This window comes from Bos indicus, chromosome 25 (genome assembly GCF_029378745.1).
Source record: "Bos indicus isolate NIAB-ARS_2022 breed Sahiwal x Tharparkar chromosome 25, NIAB-ARS_B.indTharparkar_mat_pri_1.0, whole genome shotgun sequence".
Classification (NCBI taxonomy): Eukaryota; Metazoa; Chordata; class Mammalia; order Artiodactyla; family Bovidae; genus Bos; species Bos indicus.
The window spans coordinates 19,074,898-19,096,275 of record NC_091784.1 but is presented as its reverse complement, the minus strand read 5'-3'; the positions used below and the strand labels follow the sequence as shown (position 1 = coordinate 19,096,275).

The following is a 21,378-nucleotide window of genomic DNA, read 5'->3' as shown; positions in this document are numbered from 1 at the left end:
AGTTCACCCTCAGTGGGGCAGTCCCTCCAGAATCACCAAAGTTTCAAGATGTAAAAGCATCAAACACAAAAACTTGAATAATGTGGTTGGTTATTAGACTTAAGAATAGTCTCAGCCCAAACTCCCTATTTTCCTACCCAAGATCTCTGCCCAGACAACTTCAGGAGCTACCTGGAGCTCCATCTTTAATCCTTTAAAGACACCCAGACTTAGGTTTTGACAGAGCCTCAGAAGGAAATGGCAACCCAGGGACGGGGGAGCCTGGTGGGTTGCCGTCTCTGGGGTTGCACAGAGTCGGACACAACTGAAGCGACTTAGCAGCAGCAGCAGCAGCATGTCACCAACCAGAAATGACACTCACCACCTAGGATTGAGAAAAAAAATATTAAGAACTTTTATTTTCTTCTGAAGTTATAGCAAAGAAAGGGAAAAAAACATTCTTACGGGGGGTGGGGAGGAAATGGGCAAAGGATACAAACAGTTCAGAAAAGAATAAATAGTAAGCAAATGAAAAGATAACTTCCTTTTTCATTAAAGAACTGCAAAAGGAAATAACGATGAGATATTTCTCACTTTTCCACAAAGATGAAAGTTAATGCCCAGGGTGGCTGAGTACTGTGCTGGGATTGTAAACTAATTGTTATAGATCTCTCTGGGGTGCTGTTTGGGAAGAAATATCGCTGAAAACTGTGCTACCTCTTTTCCTATGAAATTCCCCTGAGGAGGTGAGTGAGCCTCTGCTGATAGTCACCCGACCACTAGGCCAGACAGAAGGAGAAAGCCCTCAAAGAGGCAATGCTGTGGATCACTGTCATACTTCCTGCTCAGCCTGAGTTCACACGTACCTGATTTTTCTCAATATGGCATTGCCATTAATGTGGAATTAGGTCAGGAGACCTAAGGCTGAACCAAGCCCTGTCATTCTCTACCCCATGATTGCACATCACCAAAGCAGCATCGGCAGTGACTTCCACAGTTGGTACCATTGCTATATGCCTTAACTTGCATCATCTTCTTTAATGGCCATAACAATTCTAGGACACGGGTATTCTTGTTTTATAGATGATGAAAATTACCTCTGGAAGGAAAGAAATAAGCCCACTGGCACACAAAAAACGCTGACCAGGATTCAGATAGACTGACTCCAAAGTCAGTCTGTTCATTTACAAAATTATCTACTTCTCAAGGACCTTCCTTCATGGGAATTCAAATTTCTTGATTCACAGAGCATCTGGTCCAATGATGTCTGAATTGCCTTCTGTCTCTGACCTTCAGGCATTCTCAGCTCCTTTCCTGCTCACATCGGGACCCCAGGGAAGCTGGTTGAACCCATGAGGATGGAACTTGCTTTGGAACTGAGTGGCCACAAGTATACATCCCAGTGGGGACAGTGAGCACCCCTTTTCTCCTGGAGCAGCCTGGCTTCAGATTCTGGCCTCTGCTTGGCTCCACTTTGTGCTTTTCAATGACCAAGAAAAGCCCAGGCACTTGGAATTTTTTACCCAGTTAATTTCTAACTAAAGAACCTCTCGTTGCCAAAAGATATAAAACAGAGCCCTTGTAACTCTGGGCACAACTGTGACCCCCAGTGTCAATCATTTGGGGTCTCTACCTATTAGGGAAAAGAACAACAACCACCTCACAGCCTAGAAAAGGAAAACACTGTGTCAAAAGGGAAAAATATTCCACCCCCATTAAAATAATTAAGAAACAGAACCAGAGGATCATTGGAGGAAAGACTGCCAGTGGGGGACAGATGAATATATATAGATATGATAGTCACCTACTTGTAAAAGGATTAATTCTACCTTTCTGGTTTCAGGTAAGGCTATCTGCAGCTCTCACTTCTCCTAGCCACTTCTCCCATCTAGTCTTTGCTGACTCCCATTCTGTTTGAGGGATGGGGGTCTGGAAATGAAGAGATTGGACACTTGAATCAAAGCTAGGATAAGTCATTACTCTGCTGACTATTGACTTTAAGGGCTTTGATAAATCAACTCCCCTCTCTTTAATCTTGTGCTTCCCTAACAACAATGACTACAATTTTTCCATTTGTTCAATCCATATTAGTGAAGTTCCTATTATATACTAGGCATGGGGATGGAGAGAGCAGTGAACAAGAGCATCTGCTCTGAACCTGCTTTGCACATATCATTTTTGTTAATACCGGGATGGTAATATGCAGTCTGATATTAGCCAAACTATAGTTCTCAGCCCATTAGTGGATTATGGAATCATCTGTGGGTTACATTCAGAATTTTCTCTTAATTAGATACAATAGGATATATCAGCAAGGAATGCACGTAGTAATGGTAAGAATTGTTTTATAAAACATTTATTTCATGTGTACATGTGTGTGTGTGTGTGTGTATTAGCAACTGTACTGGGTCATGGCATAAAATATTTTCCTTATAGCAGATCATGGTCACTAAGGTTTGTAAAACACTTTCCTATGAAGCAGGTTCTTTACTAAAAGGAGACTTCACACTGAGCCTGATGCATTATAGCCACTCAGTTTGTGCAAGCAATAATCTCTATTTCATAGATGAGGAAACTGAGTCTCAGTGAATTGAAATACCTTGCCCAATGTCACATGTGAGTTTACCAATCATAGTGATTGGTAAAATAGAGGTTCAAATCCTTGTTGCAGCCTCCAGGTCCTATACCTTTAACTGCCATGCTACCTTATGCTGCTATAAAAACTGGGGTATTAGTAGATTATTTTACCAGGTGAGTGAAATAATATCTGAGCACTCTGGAAACATTAAAATACATTATGAAGATTAATCACTTCTCAAACTGCTTATCTCAAGCCACTTCTTTACAATATGTGAATTGCATGAAGTCAGGGACCTTGTCTGTCATTTGGTGCTTAGCTTCCTGTTTGGCTACTCAATAAATTTCTGTTGAATGAGTAAATGCATCTAGGAAAGTTTAGAGTTTTCCATGAGGGAATCATGAGGGTGCCTCCAATAAAATGGTGAGTGCAGAACACCCAACCCCCACGTCTTGCAGGTTCCTGCTCCAGATGAGAGACTCAGCTCTTTCAAATGCACTGAGACTTGGGGAACTGAGACTGGGATGTGGTGGGAATTAAGAGTAAGGCCACAGAGGGGAAAGCTCTACCAAAGCAAGGACCACAGCACTACACACTTTTTGTGGTTCACATAAATGGCATCTCCTGGACTTGCACAGAGCACAACCAAAGCACTTTTCCCAACTGTGGGGAAGGGAGTTCCATCATGTATTTATCTCATCTGACTCTGTTCACAGGACTTCAGGGATCAGGGACAGAAGGAAATCTCAAGAGGCCAGCCTTTCCTTGCCTTTGGGAAAGTCTTCCCAGACCAGAAGAAGCTGTGAGGAGCAGAAAGGATGAAGTGTCTTTTCTCTCCGAACTTCATGTGGATGGCAGCGGTGGTGACCTCTTGGGTCATCATACCTGCAGCAACTGACACCTCATCAGCAAGTAAGTGCTGTGTGTGTAGAGAGCAGTGCCCCGTTAGCAGAAGAGGTCTCAGTCCCTCTCCTTTTATGCTTGGGATTTGCATAGTCTTTATTCTAAATTCATTTCTTATACTTTAAGGTACATAGGACTCACCCAGGAATTTTACTAAAATGTAGATTCTGATTCAGTAGGCCTGGGGTGGGGCCTGAGACTCTGCATTCTAATGAGCTCCCAGATGATGCTGATGGTGTGATCCTTGGATCACATATTGAGAGACAAAAGTTTAGAACATCACTAAGCCCGCCCCCCCGCCCCCGGCACTTTACTGGAAGGTCAAGAACATATTCAACCACACAAGAGATGTGAACATACCTGGGTGGGACCCAAAGACATCCCCTTTCACACATAAGTGACCTTCCATTGGGTTGCACATTGCTGTTAGCTTTTTGTTGGAGAAGAGACACCTCTCCACAACCCCCAACTGGAGTTCTCTGGAGCAGAGTAAATACCATTGTGTCATTGTGGAGCACACACACTGCGGTCCTGCAACCTCCATTTGTGTCCTGGCTCTGCTGCTTACCAATGAAGCAAGTAGCTTAAACCCTCTGAATCTCAAGTTTCCTCACCTTTAAAATATGGCTAAATACAAAAGTAATTGCCCAGGGCCACTGGAGAGGATTCTATTAGCTAATGGATAGAAAATGCCTATCCCAGTGCCTGGCATATCCTAAGCACTTAATACATGAGAGCTCACCATCTTTACTGTTGTTATTGTCGTAGAGGAACACACAAAATGTCAGTGCCACTGCTAGGTAGAGAGGGGAGGCAGGGAAGGAGATCTGAGCAAAAGGCATAGAATATATCAAGTTGGGGAAGGGGTGACAGGGTTCCCCAAATCCTTACCGAAGTGTCAAGTATTATTACCTGCATTATTCCTCTGGTGGTGGAAAGGTGGATGTTTGAAAAGATGACACAGCTTGAATGCAATGCTTAACACAAGAATGCAGGTGGGTGTTTAGACATCGGGGGAGGTTTATTTGTTTCTTTCAAAGGGAGTCTGCTATGTCTTAAAGAACCCTAAGGACCATGGAAAGAGTCTCTTGGTGAACAGTGGCCTAGTGGCCCCTACTCTGAATCTGGGCTTTTCTGCCTGCAGAAAGCTGCTCTGAATGTCACAGCAATGCCACTTGTACGGTGGACGGGGCTGCCACGACCTGCGCCTGCCAGGAGGGCTTCACTGGCGACGGCCTCGAGTGTGTGGATCTGGACGAATGCGCCGTTCTGGGGGCGCACAACTGCTCCGCCACCAAGAGCTGCGTGAATACGCTGGGCTCTTACACGTGCGTCTGCCCTGAAGGTTTCCTCCTGAGCTCGGAGCTCGGCTGCGAGGATGTGGACGAGTGTGCAGAGCCAGGGCTCAGCCGCTGCCACGCCCTGGCCACTTGCATCAATGGCGAGGGCAACTACTCGTGCGTGTGTCCTGCGGGCTACCTGGGGGACGGGAGGCACTGTGAGTGTTCCCCGGGCTCCTGTGGGCCTGGGCTAGACTGCGTGTGGGAGGGCGACGCGCTCGTGTGCGTGGACCCGTGCCAGGTGCACCGCATCCTGGACGAATACTGGCGCAGCACAGAGTACGGCTCCGGCTACATCTGTGATGTCAGTCTGGGCGGCTGGTACCGCTTCGTGGGCCAGGCCGGCGTGCGCCTGCCCGAGACCTGCGTGCCGGTCCTGCACTGCAACACGGCCGCGCCTATGTGGCTCAACGGCACGCACCCATCGAGCGACGAGGGCATCGTGAACCGCGTGGCCTGTGCACACTGGAGCGGTAACTGCTGCCTGTGGGACGCGCCCATCCAAGTGAAGGCCTGTGCCGGCGGCTACTACGTGTACAACCTGACGGCGCCCCCTGAGTGCCATCTGGCTTACTGCACAGGTGAGCGGGTGTCTCCCAGCAACCCCCCCCCCCCCGGGCCCTGTGGGCGCCCCGAGAGACTGGAACTCATCCTTGTTGACTGTGTCTGTGACCCTGCAGACCCCAGCTCTGTGGAGGGGACGTGTGAGGAGTGCCGTGTGGATGAGGACTGCAAATCGGATAATGGTGAATGGCACTGCCAATGCAAACAGGACTTCAACGTCACCGGTGAGGCCGATGGGGAGGTGGGGTGGTACTCAGAAATGCCAGGGACCTGAGGAGGGACATATTCCTGTGTGTGAATTGGGGGCCTGTGGGGATGACCCAGGGTGTGCATATTATCCAATCGGAGTGGAAAGTCAGTCCAGTAATACCTATTAAAATCAGCCAGAAGCCCTCTGGATTCCTGGAGTCACCCCTTAGTTGACCCATAAGCTCCCAGAGCTTGAGGAACAACCCCACTCCCAGGCTTCTTTCGGAGGCCCCCAAAATCCTGATGGATAAGCAGGAGGCTGCCACCTATTGGCCAAAGGCTAACCTGAGCTGTATTCCCACAGTACAAGAACACAGCCCTGGCCAGCAGTCTGTGGTTTCTTGGACTGGGCCCTCCGCTGACCGGCTGAGGACCCTGAGCAGGGCCCTGGCCATCTCTAAACCTGTTTCCCTGTATACATAATGATTGAAGCAGGCTGCTGCTGCTGCTAAGTCGCTTCAGTCATGTCCGACTCTGTGCGACCCCAGAGACGGCAGCCCACCAGGCTCCCCCGTCCCTGGGATTCTCCAGGCAAGAACACTGGAGTGGGTTGCCATTTCCTTCTCCAATGCATGAAGTGAAAAGTGAAAGTGAAGTCACTCAGTCGTGTCTGACTCTTAGGGACTCCGTAGACGGCAGCCTACCAGGCTCCTCTGCCCATGGGATTTTCCAGGCAAGAGTACTGGAGTGGGTTGCCTTGGCTAGTGTTTCCCAAATTCCAGTCTTGGTTTTAGTCACAACCTTCTTTTAAGTAAACTTGGGCCGTTGAAGTTCACTAATGAGTCTTATCTGTGGGCTGTAGCAGTAATAATGAATACAATGAAAGAAAGTTGTTAAATTTCAGCAACTATGTAAAACTTTAATTAAAAAAATCTAACTGGATCTCTTTATATGCTGCAAATACTTAAGCAGAGGTCTGTTCTCTGTGGTTTCAAGGAAAATTAGCAAGTGTATGGTGTTAATAATAAAAACATTAGCAAATCTTGAGGATTGTCCCCTTGATACAGAAAGGATGGAAAGAAATTACCATTAACTTACTAGCTTTGTTTGCTTGCTATTTGTTTTGTTTTATTAGGATTCAATGATATTTAGTGCTGGGGCTGTGGAGTCTGGCAGGCTACAGTCTGTCCATAGAGTTGCAAAGAGTTGGACATGTCTGAGCACACAGAGAGAGCAGCAAATGACCCAAATGTGTTTTCTTTGCGTACAGCCTAGGCTTAGGGTGACATGGGCTGGTGGTTAGTCACATGGATCCATCCAGTGATACTTGGAACCCAGGCTCATGTCTCCACCTCCCTGAGAGGGGAGACCACAGCATGACTCTGAGTACTCCCAGCTGGTTGGCTGCTGGCCAACCCAGCTAGCTGGACCTGGGCCCTGGGGATGTGCTAAACCTTGAACTGTGGTCACAGGCCTCCAATCCTGCCTTCCCTGACCATTTCAGATCTCTCCCTCCTGGAGCGCAGGCTGGAATGTGGGGTTGATGACATTAAGTTGTCCCTGAGCAAGTGCCAGCTGAAGAGTCTGGGCTTTGAGAAGGTCTTCATGTACCTGCATGACAGCCAGTGCTCAGGCTTCACTGAGAGGGGCGACCGGGACTGGATGTCTGTGGTGACCCCAGCCAGGGATGGCCCCTGTGGGACAGTGATGACGGTACGTTCTGGCCGGTGTGGGACAGGGTCGGAGCACAGCCCCACCACTTACTAGTTGTGTGAACTGGGTGAGTTATTTAACCTGGATGTGGCTCAGCTTCCTCCACTGAAAATGGAGTAATAGTAACTCCTTCATAGGGTTCAGATCAGATCAGATCAGATCAGTCGCTCAGTCGTGTCTGACTCTTTGCAACCCCATGAATTGCAGCATGCCAGGCCTCCCTGTCCATCACCAACTCCCGGAGTTCACTGAGACTCACATCAATCGAGTCAGTGATGCCATCCAGCCATCTCATCCTCTGTTGTCTCCTTCTCCTCTTGCCCCCAATCCCTCCCAGCATCAGAGTCTTTTCCAATGAGTCAACTCTTCACATCAGGTGGCCAAAGTACTGGAGTTTCAGCTTTAGCATCAGTCCTTCCAATGAATACCCAGGACTGATCTCCTTTAGAATGGACTGGTTGGATCTCCTTGCACTCCAAGGGACTCTCAAGAGTCTTCTCCAACACCACAGTTCAAAAGCATCAATTCTTCGGCACTCAGCTTTCTTCACAGTCCAACTCTCACATCCATACATGACCACAGGAAAAACCATAGCCTTGACTAGACGGACCTTTGTTGGCAAAGTAATGTCTCTGCTTTTGAATATGCTATCTAGGTTGGTCATAACTTTCCTTCCAAGGAGTAAGCGTCTTTTAATGTCATGGCTGCAGTCACCATCTGTAGTGATTTTGGAGCCCAGAAAAATAAAGTCTGACACTGTTTCCACTGTTTCCCCATCTATTTCCCATGAAGTGATGGGACCAGATGCCATAATCTTTGTTTTCTGAATGTTGAGCTTTAAGCCAACTTTTTCACTCTCCACTTTCACTTTCATCAAGAAGCTTTTGAGTTCCTCTTCACTTTCTGCCATAAGGGTGGTGTCATCTGTATATCTGAGGTTATTGATATTTCTCCCAGCAATCTTGATTCCAGCTTGTGTTTCTTCCAGTCCAGCATTTCTCATGATGTACTCTGCATATAAGTTAAATAAGCAGGGTGACAATATACAGCCTTGATGTACTCCTTTTCCTATTTGGAACCAGTCTGTTGTTCCATGTCCAGTTCTAACTGTTGCTTCCTGACCTGCATACAAATTTCTCAAGAGGCAGATCAGGTGGTCTGGTATTCCCATCTCTTTCAGAATTTTCCACAGTTTATTGTGATCCACACAGTCAAAGGCTTTGGCATAGTCAATAAAGCAAAAATCGATGTTTTTCTGGAACTCTCTTGCTTTTTCCATGATCCAGCGTATGTTGGCAATTTAATCTCTGGTTCCTCTGCCTTTTCTAAAACCAGCTTGAACATCAGGAAGTTCATGGTTCACATGTTGCTGAAGCCTGGCTTGGAGAATTTTGAGCATTACTTTAGTAGCGTGTGAGATGAATGCAATTGTGCGGTAGTTTGAGCATTCTTTGGCATTGTCTTTCTTTGGGATTGGAATGAAAACTGACCTTTTCCAGTCCTGTGACCACTGATGAGTTTTCCAAATTTGCTGGCCTATTGAGTGCAGCATCATCTTTCAGGATTTGGAATAGCTCAACTGGAATTCCATCACCTCCACCAGCTTTGTTCATAGTGATGCTTTCTAAGGCCCACTTGACTTCACATTCCAGGATGCCTGGCTCTAGGTCAGTGATCACACCATCATGATTATCTGGGTCGTGAAGATCTTTTTTGTACAGTTCTTCTGTGTATTCTTGCCATCTCTCCTTAATATCTTCTGCTTCTGTTAGGTCCATACCATTTCTATCCTTTATCGAGCCCATCTTTGCATGAAATGTTTCTTTGGTATCTCTGATTTTCTTGAAGAGATCTCTAGTCTTTCCCATTCTGTTGTTTTCCTCTATTTCTTTGCATTGATCACTGAAGAAGGCTTTCTTATCTCTCCTTGCTATTCTTTGGAACTCTGCATTCAGATGCTTATATCTTTCCTTTTCTCCTTTGCTTTTTGCTTCTCTTCTTTTCACAGCTATTTGTAAGGCCTCCGCAGACAGCCATTTTGCTTTTTTGCATTTCTTTTCCATGGGGATGGTCTTGATCCCTGTCTCCTGTACAATGTCATGAACCTCATTCCATAGTTCATCAGGCACTCTATCTATCAGATCTAGGCCCTTAAATCTATTTCTCACTTCCACTATATAATCATAAGGGATTTGATTTAGGTCATACCTGAATGGTCTAGTGGTTTTCCCTACTTTATTCAATTTAAGTCTGAATTTTGCAATAAGGAGTTCATGGTCTGAGCCACAGTCAGCTCCTGGTCTTGTTTTTACTGACTGTATAGAGCTTCTCCATCTTTGGCTGCAAAGAATATAATCAATCTGATTTCGGTGTTGACCATCTAGTGATGTCCATGTGTAGAGTCTTCTCTTGTGTTGTTGGAAGAGGGTGTTTGTTATGACCAGTGCATTTTCTTTGCAAAACCCTATTAGTCTTTGCCCTGCTTCATTCCATATTCCAAGGCCAAATTTGCCTGTTACTCCAGGTGTTTCTTGACTTCCTACTTTTGCTTTCCAGTCCCCTATAATGAAAAGGACATCTGTTTTGGGTGTTAGTTCTAAAAGATCTTGTAGGTCTTCATAGAACCGTTCAACTTCAGCTTTTTCAGCATTACTCATTGGGGCATAGACTTGGATTACTGTGATATTGAATGGTTTGCCTTGGAAACAAACAGAGATCATTCTGTTGTTTTTGAGATTGCATCCAAGTACTGCATTTCTGACTCTTTTGTTGACCATGATGGCTACTGTATTTCTTCTGAGGGATTCCTGTCTGCAGTAGTAGATATAATGGTCATCTGAGTTAAATTCACCCATTCCAGTCCATTTCAGTTTGCTGATTCCTCGAATGTCAACATTCACTCTTGCCATCTCTTGTATGACCACTTCCAATTTGCCTTGATTCATGGACCTGACATTCCAGGCTGCTATGCAGTATTGCTCTTTACAGCATCAGACCTTGCTTCTGTCACCAGTCACATCCACAGCTGGGTATTCTTTTTGCTTTGGCTCCATCCCTTCATTCTTTCTGGAGTTATTTCTCCACTGATCTCCAGTAGCATATTGGGCACCTACTGACTTCATAGGGTTAGGAGAGTTAAAGGAGTTACTGTATGCAAAGTGGTTAGTACAAGTGACTGGCACAAAGTAAGTGCTCGATAAATGTCAGTTTCAAATGAAGAGGACAATCCATAGTGATAGTTCCCCATTTGACAGATGGGAAAGGTAGTACCCCAACAGAGCAATGACTATTCTAAGCCAGTAGGTATCAGCACTGAGTTCAGAAGCAGATCTGTTTGTCTCTGATGGTTCCTGGGAGGCAGAGTCTGCACTTTGAGTGTTCAGAGAGCCAGGGCCTCAGCTACAGAAGCCTCCTCCAAAGGGACCCAGAGGTAAACATTTGTGTGAGTGGGTTCTGCTTCCTCGCATCTCCCTCATCCCCCATAGAGAAAAAAAAAAAGACATAAGAAACAAGGAAATAATTGTCATTTGCCAAATATGACTTTTTGACAATCTGCCATTAATGATGACTCAGTATGTGATTTTTAGTCTTTTGGCATGCACGAGAGGAGGCATGAGGTGATGGGAAGAGTCCAGGCTTCTTAGACCCCCTGTACCATGGATAAGTTACCCAGTTCCCATGAACTTCCATCTATATTAAGGAGGTGGTCATCCTGCCTGTCAGGGTCATTGAAGGATCCGTGCAAAGATGCAGTAGGGACATTCAGCTTGGGAGGGGGGTGCCTAGCTCATGACTCATGCTAATGGAAACTGGGAGGGCAGTTTCAGCAGTTTCAATGCCTTTGGTTTTGAATCCTACTCAGATTCTATTCCTTTTCCGCCCTTCCTCCCCCCACCTTCCTACCCCAATACAGAGGAATGAGACCCACGCCACATACAGCAACACTCTCTACCTGGCAGATGAGATCATCATCCGTGACCTCAACATCAGAATTAACTTTGCGTGCTCCTATCCCCTGGACATGAAAGTCAGCCTGAAGACCTCCCTGCAGCCAATGGTCAGGTGCGGCCAGAGAGGGTCCCCAGTGTCCCTGGCCAACTCCACCCCACAAACCCTTGGCCGCCAGGACCTCAGCTTCTCTGTCAGCTGCCACCAATAAGGAGTTGATTGGAGGCGGTCAGCTGGGAGGCAGTGTTGGACTCCAAAAAGAGTCCATGAGGAACCCAGCTAGGAAATCTGGAGCCCACTTTCAAATCCTGGCTCTATCTCACAAATGGCTTTGGGAAATTGATAACCCTATTCTAGGCGTCAGTCTTCTCATATGTTAAATGGATTTAGCAGTAAAGTACTGTCTTTCTTAGAAGCACAAAAGTGCTCTGCAGTGGTGAAACCCATATTAGGGTCCCTGGTTTATCTGAGGGGTAGAGTGGTTGGCCCAAAAGAAAGAAGGTTGGAGTCTCAGTTCAGACCTGCTATGGGACTGGGCAAATTGTACCCCATATTTGGATCTCAGTTTCTTTCTCTGTAAATAGGAGAAATTTGAATAAAGAGAGGTTTACAAATTATGCTTCTTGGAGTGTGAAGGTCTTTAAGGAGGTGATTTGGGGATGTGAACCAGAGAACTTTTTAAATTTTATTTTTTCAATTGAAGTATAGTTGATTTACAATGTTGTGTTAATGTCTATGCATTCTTTTTTAATATTCTTTTCCATTATGGTTTGTCATAGGTTATTGATTCTAGGTTCCAGTGCTATACAGTAGGACCTTGCTGTTTATCCATTCTGTGTATAATAGCTTAAATCTGCTAATCCCAACCCCCTACACCAGCCCCCCTTCCCCTGACAGCCACAGATCTGTTCTATAAATCTGTGAGTCTATTTCTATTTCATAGATTGCTTCGGTTGTGCCATATTTTAGATTCTACATGTAAGTGATATCATATGATATTTATCTTTCTCTTTCTGACTTTACTTAGTATGATAATCTCTAGTTTCTTCCATGTTGCTGCAAATGGCATTATTTCATCCTTTTTTATAGCTGAGTAGTATCCCATCATGTATATGTACCACATCTTCTTTATCAATTTTATTACTTAGAAAATAAAAGGATCCTGTTGCTAAATAAACTTGAACACTTCTGAATAGGATGAATCACAAGCCAATGATGCAGATACTTGGAAAAAAATAATAGTTGTGATAATAACAAGTGTTTAGCAAGAGCTGACCATATGTCAGGCATTGTGCTAAGTGCTCTAGATGGAACACCTCACTGAAATCTTAGCATGGCCTAGAAGGTTTAAATATTATTATTATTGAAATTGAAGTTCAAAGAAAATTTAGTAATTTGTCCAAAGTGGTAGAGGACAGTAAGTTACAGAACTGGGATTCAAACCCAGGCCATCCGGCATAGAGCCTCCACTCTACCATGACCTTTTTTTTGAAGCTTGTCCATGGTCACATGTTTTCTGGGCCAACCAGACTTGGGAAGGGCATCTGCCACTGATGAAGGTGCTTGGCTGACTTGAAGGAAGCCAGTTGCTCCTTGTCTGCCTCTGTGTGGAACATCACCTGGCCAAGAAGTGCTCTGGAGCCATGTGGCCATGCCCCAGACCTGCTAGGTTCCAGGGAACAAAACAGCTGTATGCAGATCTCTCTCTGGCTTAAGCTAGAAATCTCATCCCAGTCGAACACCAAGTCCAAACAAATAACCCAGTACTCACCTCTAAAATGGACTTCCGCATTACTATTTCTCATGTACCCCTTTCCTGGGGCATCAGTCTTTCAGTGTCCTTTGTAGGATAATCCCCATGGAGTTGCCATCAGTGTGGCTGTTTTTAATGTGATTTAAAATAATGCATTTTAAAAATCCTAATCTTCTGCTGTAGGTGGAACCAGAACTCTGACTAAGGCCTGTAGGACTCATAGCCCATCTTTTAAAACTGTTCTATATTAAGATCAAAAAAGGAATCTAGATGATTCCCTTGAGAATGTTTTTGCCACACTTAAATGCAAGGGCCACCATGTGAAGGGGTAGACGTGTTACAGAAAAATATGATCTCTGGAGCAGAAGCAGCAGCGTCACCTGGGAGCTTATTAGAAATGCAGAACCTTTAGCCCTATCCCAAAGCTACAGATCCAGAATTTGCACTTCAACAAGATCCCTAAGTGACCTGTGTGTGATTATTGTATTTTGCAGAGCAGTGATTGGTGGATTCCAGTCCTGTTGCTGGATAAAATTCCAAATAACTGCCAGGGATGGCCCAGGAATGCAGATCAGAAAGAGTGACCTATCTGTTGCTGTTCTTGGTTCTGGTTGTCTCACCAGCCTCTCTCCCCCTGCAGTGCCCTCAACATCAGCATGGGCGGGACCGGCACATTCACCGTGCGAATGGCACTCTTCCAGAGCCCTGCCTACACACAGCCCTACCAAGGCTCCTCTGTGACCCTGTCCACAGAAGCGTTTCTCTACGTCGGCACCATGCTGGATGGGGGTGACTTGTCCCGGTTTGTACTGCTCATGACCAACTGCTATGCCACACCCAGCAGCAATGCCACAGACCCCTTGAAATACTTCATCATCCAGGACAGGTAAGGCCTGTTGGATGGAATTTGGGGCTGGGGAGGGACTTTAGACTTGGATGGGTACAAAGTACATCTTCACATTCATTCACCTCTAGCTGAAATTTAGCACTGTCATTCATTATGATATAGGCAACAAACCAGAGAAGTATTAGCAGGACATTTGAAGACATTTAAACAAGTCAGTATTTTTACTGATTTTACTATATTGTAGTATTAGAATTTCAACTAGATCTCATTATTTGATATATACCAAATACTTGTACTTGTAAATATATAGTTATATCCAGATATGTAAATACATGATGTATTAAGTTTAATATTTTAAGAATTATATTTAATTTTTTTTATTATCTTATGTAATTTAGTGTATGCATTTAAAGCATTACTTTTGACGAGGAGTGCATAGGCTTCACCAGATGGCAGAGGGGGTCTAGGATTCAGAAAAGGATGAGGAACGTGATGGAAAGGCAGGCCCTGGACAGGAGCAGGCTGGCACTTGGCTGGGAGGAATACAGCAGAGGCATGGTTAGAAAAGGGTCAGTGGAAACAGGGAGGACACAGATGGACTGCTTTTAACTCAAACACATTAGAGAAACATGAACCACACTGTGAGAAAGTGGTTCACATTTTCATTCATAAATTGAACAGATATTTTTGGAAGCTTATTGTGTGCCAGGCTATGTGGATAACAGTGAATAGAAGAGACAAAAGTCTGCACCCTTATCGCTGATATTCTAAGTGGGGAGATCAACAATTAAACGAAAGTGCCATCCATGGCATGTGAATGATGACGGTGCTATAGAGAAAAAAATGAAGCAGGAAAAAGGGAGGGGAGTTGCTGTCTTAATAGTGCAGTCAGAGAAAGTGCTCCCAGGAGACCCTGACCTATTTCTGTCTCACTTCTCTTAAAATCTGCCTGGTCACGTCAATTGGGTGCTCATCTGGTGTTCACACTTCCGTTATTTGCTAATCTCCCTTTACAACAAAAAGAAAGGAGAGCAGAAGTCTTTTGGGGGTCTTTTACAATCAACAGTGTTGAAGTAAAATGCAACAGTAGTGTCTGACTGTGTTTGTATGGTCGTGTTTTATATATGGCAAGCAATGTGCTATGTTCTCAGTCGTTCAATTCTTTGTGACCCCACAGACTGTAGCCTGCCAGGTTCCTCTGTCCATGTAAGTCTGCAGGCAAGAGTACTGAAGTGGGTTGCCATTTCCTACTCCAGGGGATCTCCCTGACCTCAGGATGGAACCCTCATCTCTTGCATCTCCTGTATTGGCAGGTGGAGATTCTTTATTTTGCCACCTGGGAAGCCCTTGGTATGCTATTTGTGGTCATGATCTTTTTTAAAAAAAACGTTTGTAGATTTAAAGAAAAATAGTAATAATAATAATAATAAAATAATGTAAAATAATAGTGCAGGTGTTGGCAAACAGGAAAACATTCAGGGAGGTGGTTTCTGTATTAGGCAAAAAAGAACTGAAATTTGAAAAATATTGACATGACCTTGACTGGGACATCATGGAGACTTGGGCTCATAGCATGGGTTTGCTGTTTCTTAGTTCAAGAAACAGCAAACAGTTCTTAGTTCTTAGTTTGCTGTTTCTTAGTTCAAGAAACAGCAAACAGTTCTTAGTTCAGCTCATCTGTCTGGATATTCATGTTCTCATATGTGAAACAGGCATGAAGAAAATCTACTGTGCAGGGATTTTTAAGCTTGTGTGTGTGTGTATACATATATATATATATTTATCTGAGTATACAGGTAGAGCAGGTATATTGTGAAAAGCTTAAAAAGTCTTGAAAACGAAGCATGAAGAAATGCTGGCTGTGGCCTGTGTTTCTGCCATGGCATGAGTGGGAGCTGGGCTGAGGACTGCCAGTCTGTGAGTTGTTCAGAATATCACAGGGGTGTAAGGAGGAGATGAGTTGAGGAGGTGCTTAGGCGCTGGGGGAGACACGTGGGCGCCTTACTTGGGTTGACTGCCTGGGGCTGCCAAGGGCAGTGCTGGCTGCCTCTTACTCTGCTTTTTGTAAGGTGGGTCTCCTTAACCACAGGGCTTTTCTTTTGTCAAGTAGAGTCAGATTTGAATTGTGGGGGACACAGAACAAAATGAACATCATTCCGAGAAGTTTCTTTCTCGGTCCTCCAATGCAGTCAGCCTTCAGCCCCTTTTCTAAGTCCATTTTGAGCGGATAGTGTCAAAAAGCAGACGGGGTGCCCAATTTGCCTGCTCAGAGTGCCTGTGTACCCTGATCCAGCCCAGCACTCACGTGAGTCTCTGGATGTGCAGTTTTGAGTTTCTGCGTGTTTGGGTGCGCTGGGTAATAATGTGTGCTGATGAGCACACATACACACCCCAACTTGGCCAGCAGCCTTCAGTGCTCAGAGGTTTCCAATGTTAGAATTAACACCAGGCACTAGTAGATAGCCAATAAATGGTAGGTAATGACTCCTGCCTGGAAAATCCCACGGACAGAGGAGCCTGGCAGGTTTCGGTCCATGGGGTCGCTAAGAGTCGGACACGACTGAGCGACTTCACTTTCACGTTTCACTTCCATGCCTTGGAGAAGGAAATGGCAACCCACTCCAGTACTCTTTCCGGGAGAATCCCAGGGTTGGCGGAGCCTGGTGGGCTGCTGTCTATGGGATCGCACAGAGTCGGATACGACTGAAGCGACTTAGCAGCAGCAGCAGCAGCAATAACTCCTGAATGCCATTTCCTGAGAAATCAAAAAGTGCTTACTTAAGGATACACTTACTTAAGTGCTTACTTACTATCCTTAAGTAACTGTCCTTAAGCTCTGAACTGATTACATTTGTATTTTAGAGTCACATACATGTAGCACCCATTGTACGCCATATACTGTTTACTTTGTAATTTTAACTCATTTAATTATCGCAACTGTCTTACGATGTAAGCTAAAATTATTATTCCTGGCACATAGGTAGGGCAACGGGCTCAGAGAGATTGAGTAAATTGCCCATAGTCACACAGCTAATAAGTGATAGAGTGAGATCTGAACCCAGGAAGTCTGGCCCCAGAGTGTTTGCATAACCAACCATGTTATGTGATGTCCCCTTCCCAGATGTCCACGTGCTGCGGACTCAACCATCCAAGTGGAGGAGAATGGGGAGTCCCCTCAGGGCCGGTTTTCTGTCCAGATGTTCCGTTTTGCTGGAAACTACGACCTGGTGTACCTGCATTGTGAAGTGTATCTCTGTGACACCGTGAATGAAAAGTGCAGACCTGTGAGTCAGTCTGCTTGCCACACCCTCACACCCAACTCCCGTAACCCAAGACACTTGGCCACAAGGTGAAAAGAAAACAAAACATCTCTGCCATATTTCCATTTTAGTACGGGGCTAGTCAGAGCTACAAGACGAGGCTGCCATGGCCAGACAGGAGACTAGGCTGTGCAGAAGCTGGGTGAGATCAGGGCACTGCAGTAGGCTGGTGAACCTCTCATTTATCTGCAAGCTTGTGTTCTAATAGCAGAAACTGACATTTTTAAGCACTGTGTGCAATTTGCACGTGTTAACTTTTTGATACTTCACAGCAACTCTATAAGGGAGGTATTTTATTAGCCCCTTTTTCCATATGGGGAGAGAGGCTTAGAAAATGTAAGTGACTTGCCTAAGATCATACACCTAACAAACGGCAGAGCTGGGACATGAACGCATGTATACAGATCTCCTAACAACCCCTGCCTCTACCATCCTCAAGTTCCAGCCTGAGGCAAGAGGTTGCTCTTATGAAGGGTGCACCCAGCTCCCCATGGCAGGGCCTCATTCAGTCTCTCTTGTGGAAAGGTTTCTTTGTCACCCTCTCCCTGCAGACCTGCCCTGAGACCAGATTCCGCAGTGGGAGCATCATAGACCAAACCCGTGTCCTGAACTTGGGTCCCATCACACGGAAGGGTAAGAAGGCCACTCCTCTCTCCATGTTCTTGGTGAGAAATGTTCTCTGGAGATGAGGTGAGGTGAGAGAACCTGGCACTTGGGATCTTCCTGGGGTCCGAAGAGCTGGAGCAAGTAAATCCTGTGAGACGAGGTAGACTATAAGCTGCCTTCCTCCTGCAGGTTCTCATTCATTGCACGGCTGTCTTCTCATGCCTGCCTTGTGGCAGGCCTTGTGTTAGTGGCTGGGGGTTCAGGATGAGCAGCAATGGGTACAAGCCTGGCTCGTGTGCCACTTATGGACTGGTAGAGGAGACATCATTTAAATAATCATGTGTCTCTGGAGTTGTGATAAGTGCAGGCATGAACATGGATCAGGAACTCTGAGCTCTTGCCACAGGGGAAGCAGACCTAGTCTAGAGGATTAGGGAAGAAAGGAAGTGAGGTTTGGAAACTGAGAAAGGATTAAGTAACTGGGGTCAGGAGAAATGGAAAAGAGGGAGGAATCCCAAGGAGAGAGTAGAGAATGAGCAAAAGGCCTGTGCGGGAGGGAACCCAGGGTGCTAGAGGAACTGGCCAGGCAGGCTGAAAGGAGGAGGGGAGGTTGGTGTGGGTGAGCTGATGGAGGTGCGGGACCAGACCACGTGAGGCCTTATCAGTTCAGTTCAGTTGCTCAGTCGTGTCTGACTCTTTGCAACCCCATGAACCGCAGCACGCCAGGCCTCCCTGTCCATCACCAATTCCCGGAGTTTACCCAAACTCATGTCCATTGAGTCGGTGATGCCATCCAACCATCTCATCCTCTGTCATCCCCTTCTCCTCCTGCCCTCAATCTTTCCCAGCATCAGTATCTTTTAAGATGAGTCAGCTCTTCACATCAGGTGGCCAAAGTATTGGAGTTTCAGCTTCAACATCAGTCCTTCCAATGATAGTACTTCTCTTTTTTCTTCTTCTCCTTCCCCTTCCCTTTCTCCTTCTTCTAATTGAAATATAAATAACATGTAGTTCTTGCTAAGGTTTTGGGCCCTTTCTCTTGAAAGTAGACAGCAGCCCCCGAGGGATCCAAAGCAGGGGAGTGAGATGACCAGATTGGGGTTTTTTAAAGACCACACTCTGGCTGCAAGGAAGAGCAGATGGAAGGGGCTTCTTCCAGGCTTCCCGTGCACTGATCCTTCTGTTTCCTCCCACAGGGGGCCAGGCTGCAATGTCAAGGGCTGCTCCCAGTAGCTTGGGTAAGTTCAGATCCTCTTTGCACAGGGACTTGACCAAAACCTTCATCTGGGGCTTTTATCTGTTGGCCTAGGGCGTGCTGGAGTGCCTGGTCTGCTTGGCCTGAGCTCTGAAGAGGTGACTGCGTGTGTGGAAAGTGCTGGACCTGGGGCTGCACATGCACGCACATACCTGTGCTGTCCCACGACAGTGCACATAGACGCAGGCACACACAAGAGTGGGCACACACAAGGTGCACAAGAGCGAACATCACCTAGACTTTTTCACACACACCCACGAGGTCACATGCACATATTCATACTCACACACAAAACGTCATTACAGCTGCAGCTGCTTGTGTGTGGATCTGCATATGCCGACATATGCATGCTTGTCACACACCTGTAAGCAGTGGACACGCACACTGCGTTGTGATCTGCACCTTGAGCATTTCCTGAAGCTTCAAGATGTATCTCTAACACCTTTGTCAGGATGTTTGGAGCCAGGATGAACATGGCAGACAAACAAAAAACTCTGTTTTCTGCTTTTCTGCTCCTCTGACCACAAAGACCAGAGACCGGCAGCATTTTAATGGCCCTTGACTTTTATGGCTGCTAAATTGTCTGAAAATCTGGATTAAAAAGTGAATCTGTGTAATTGTTGCTCTGCTTGGCTCTTGGCACCTAGATCTGAGTGGGTTGTTACACCAACCTAGTGTTTGACATAAGCTAGTTCATTCCAGTATCAGTGAGCTCAGTCCTGGAGAGGCAAGGTGCCCCCAAGAGGCTTGCCCTTTGTGACTATCCCTCAAGGTCACCGAGGTTGAGTAGGTTGGTCACTTCACAGGAGTACCCTTTTGAGTGGCTATCAGCTAGTGCCTGCAGAAAGGCTGCCTTTTTCAGATTGGCCCATCTGGGAGGGCACCTTTTTCTAACTGGTTTTCAGGGCAGGTAAAGAAAAAATTTCCTTTTTCTAACTGATCCAGTCAGATAACATGTTCTTTCCTAATTGGTCAATTTAGAGGAGGCATTTTATGTTAGTTTTGCCATAAAATGTGCACATCAGTGCTAGCAGCAACCCTGTAATCTCTTTCTTTTCAGGGCTTCTGCAGGTCTGGCTGCCTCTGCTTCTGTCGGCCACTTTGACCCTGATGTCTCCGTGATCCGTGGCCGGAAATCCTGTACTCTGTGGCTACCAAACTCACTTTCTACTGACTGGCGAGGCCATGCAGGCTAGCACTCCACCCATAGAGAAAGGAGCCCACACTTCAGTCACTCTGCTCCTATTTTTCTCCCCTTTAATCCTTGTTACCAAAAAATAGCCTGTGTCTTTAAATGCTGCTTTCTCTCAAAATGGGTCTTGTGATATGTCTGTTCATGAGGCCCCTATCTCCTTAAAGGGTATTGCAAAATAATAATTAAAAAAAGCTCAGTCTATGAGTCATTCATTCATTCAATAAGTATTTATTGAGCACCTGCTCCGTGTAGGCACTGTCTGTGGTGCTAAGGATCTGACTGTGAGAAAAAGCAGACTCTATTCCTGCCCTAATGGACTTCACGGTCTGGTCACAGACTGGGTTCAACTCTGGTTTTATGAGCTTAAATAAAATGCACACTGTCTCTGAACTTTATCCATCCATCTATCCTTTCAGTCAGTCAAGAAATATTTGCTGGTAACCTACTATGATTCAGGCAATGTGCTGGGGATACATCAGTAAACAACCTCTGCCTTCCCAGAGCTTAAGGTCTGGAAGGGGAAAAGACAAGTAATTATAAGTCTGTCAAGCATTGCAGAAATGGAGGGTATAACAGGACTGCTGCTTCTATCATATGGGGATAATTATGATACCCTCACAGGGTTCGTTCAGCTTTCCAGAAACATCTATTTGAGCACCCAGTACGTGCCAGGCACAATGCTAGGTGCTGGGAAAAGATAGTCCTGAATAGGATAGACACAGCCCCAGGCTCTGGAGCATCACAATCCTTATATAAGGGACTTAGATGGCATGTCCCGCCATCCTTTGTACTTCTCTCCCTGCCCAATGCAGGAGATGCAGACCTGTTTACAAGGACTTGGCAGCAGAAACAGAAAGCAGACCATTAACTCCATTGAGAGAGGATGTTTTGCAAGGGAGACCTCTAGGAGGTTCCTTGGAGGCACAGCTGGAGACCACCCAGGAGACCCAGATGTCTCAAGGGGCTCTGAACTTCTTTGACAAGCGGACCAAAGGCAGTTGATGTTCATGAGAAATGTCCACCTCGATGCCAGCTGCTTCCCTGGACCCCAGCTGTGGCTTTCAGAAGAGACCAAGGCCCTGACCCATTTTTAGAATCTCTGATCCCAGGGAAAACCACACGTGTGTAACAGCAAACAGCGGGCTGTGAGGTCAGCATATCTCGAGTTAAGGAACCTCTTATCACACA

At 45.8% G+C, this 21,378-nt stretch overlaps 1 protein-coding gene across 1 annotated transcript; it reads left to right on the top strand.

Moving 5' to 3' along the window:
• The first annotated feature begins 3,336 nt into the window (after positions 1–3,336).
• UMOD (uromodulin) lies at positions 3,337–20,386 on the top strand. Its single transcript, XM_019987293.2, has 10 exons — positions 3,337–3,469; positions 4,605–5,381; positions 5,481–5,588; positions 7,058–7,266; positions 11,180–11,328; positions 13,608–13,853; positions 16,936–17,098; positions 17,686–17,767; positions 18,937–18,978; positions 20,056–20,386. The coding sequence occupies exons 1-10, from the start codon at positions 3,376–3,378 to the stop codon at positions 20,115–20,117; spliced, it is 1,932 nt and encodes a 643-aa protein (XP_019842852.1). The 5' UTR covers positions 3,337–3,375; the 3' UTR covers positions 20,118–20,386.
• Positions 20,387–21,378: the final 992 nt, after the last annotated feature.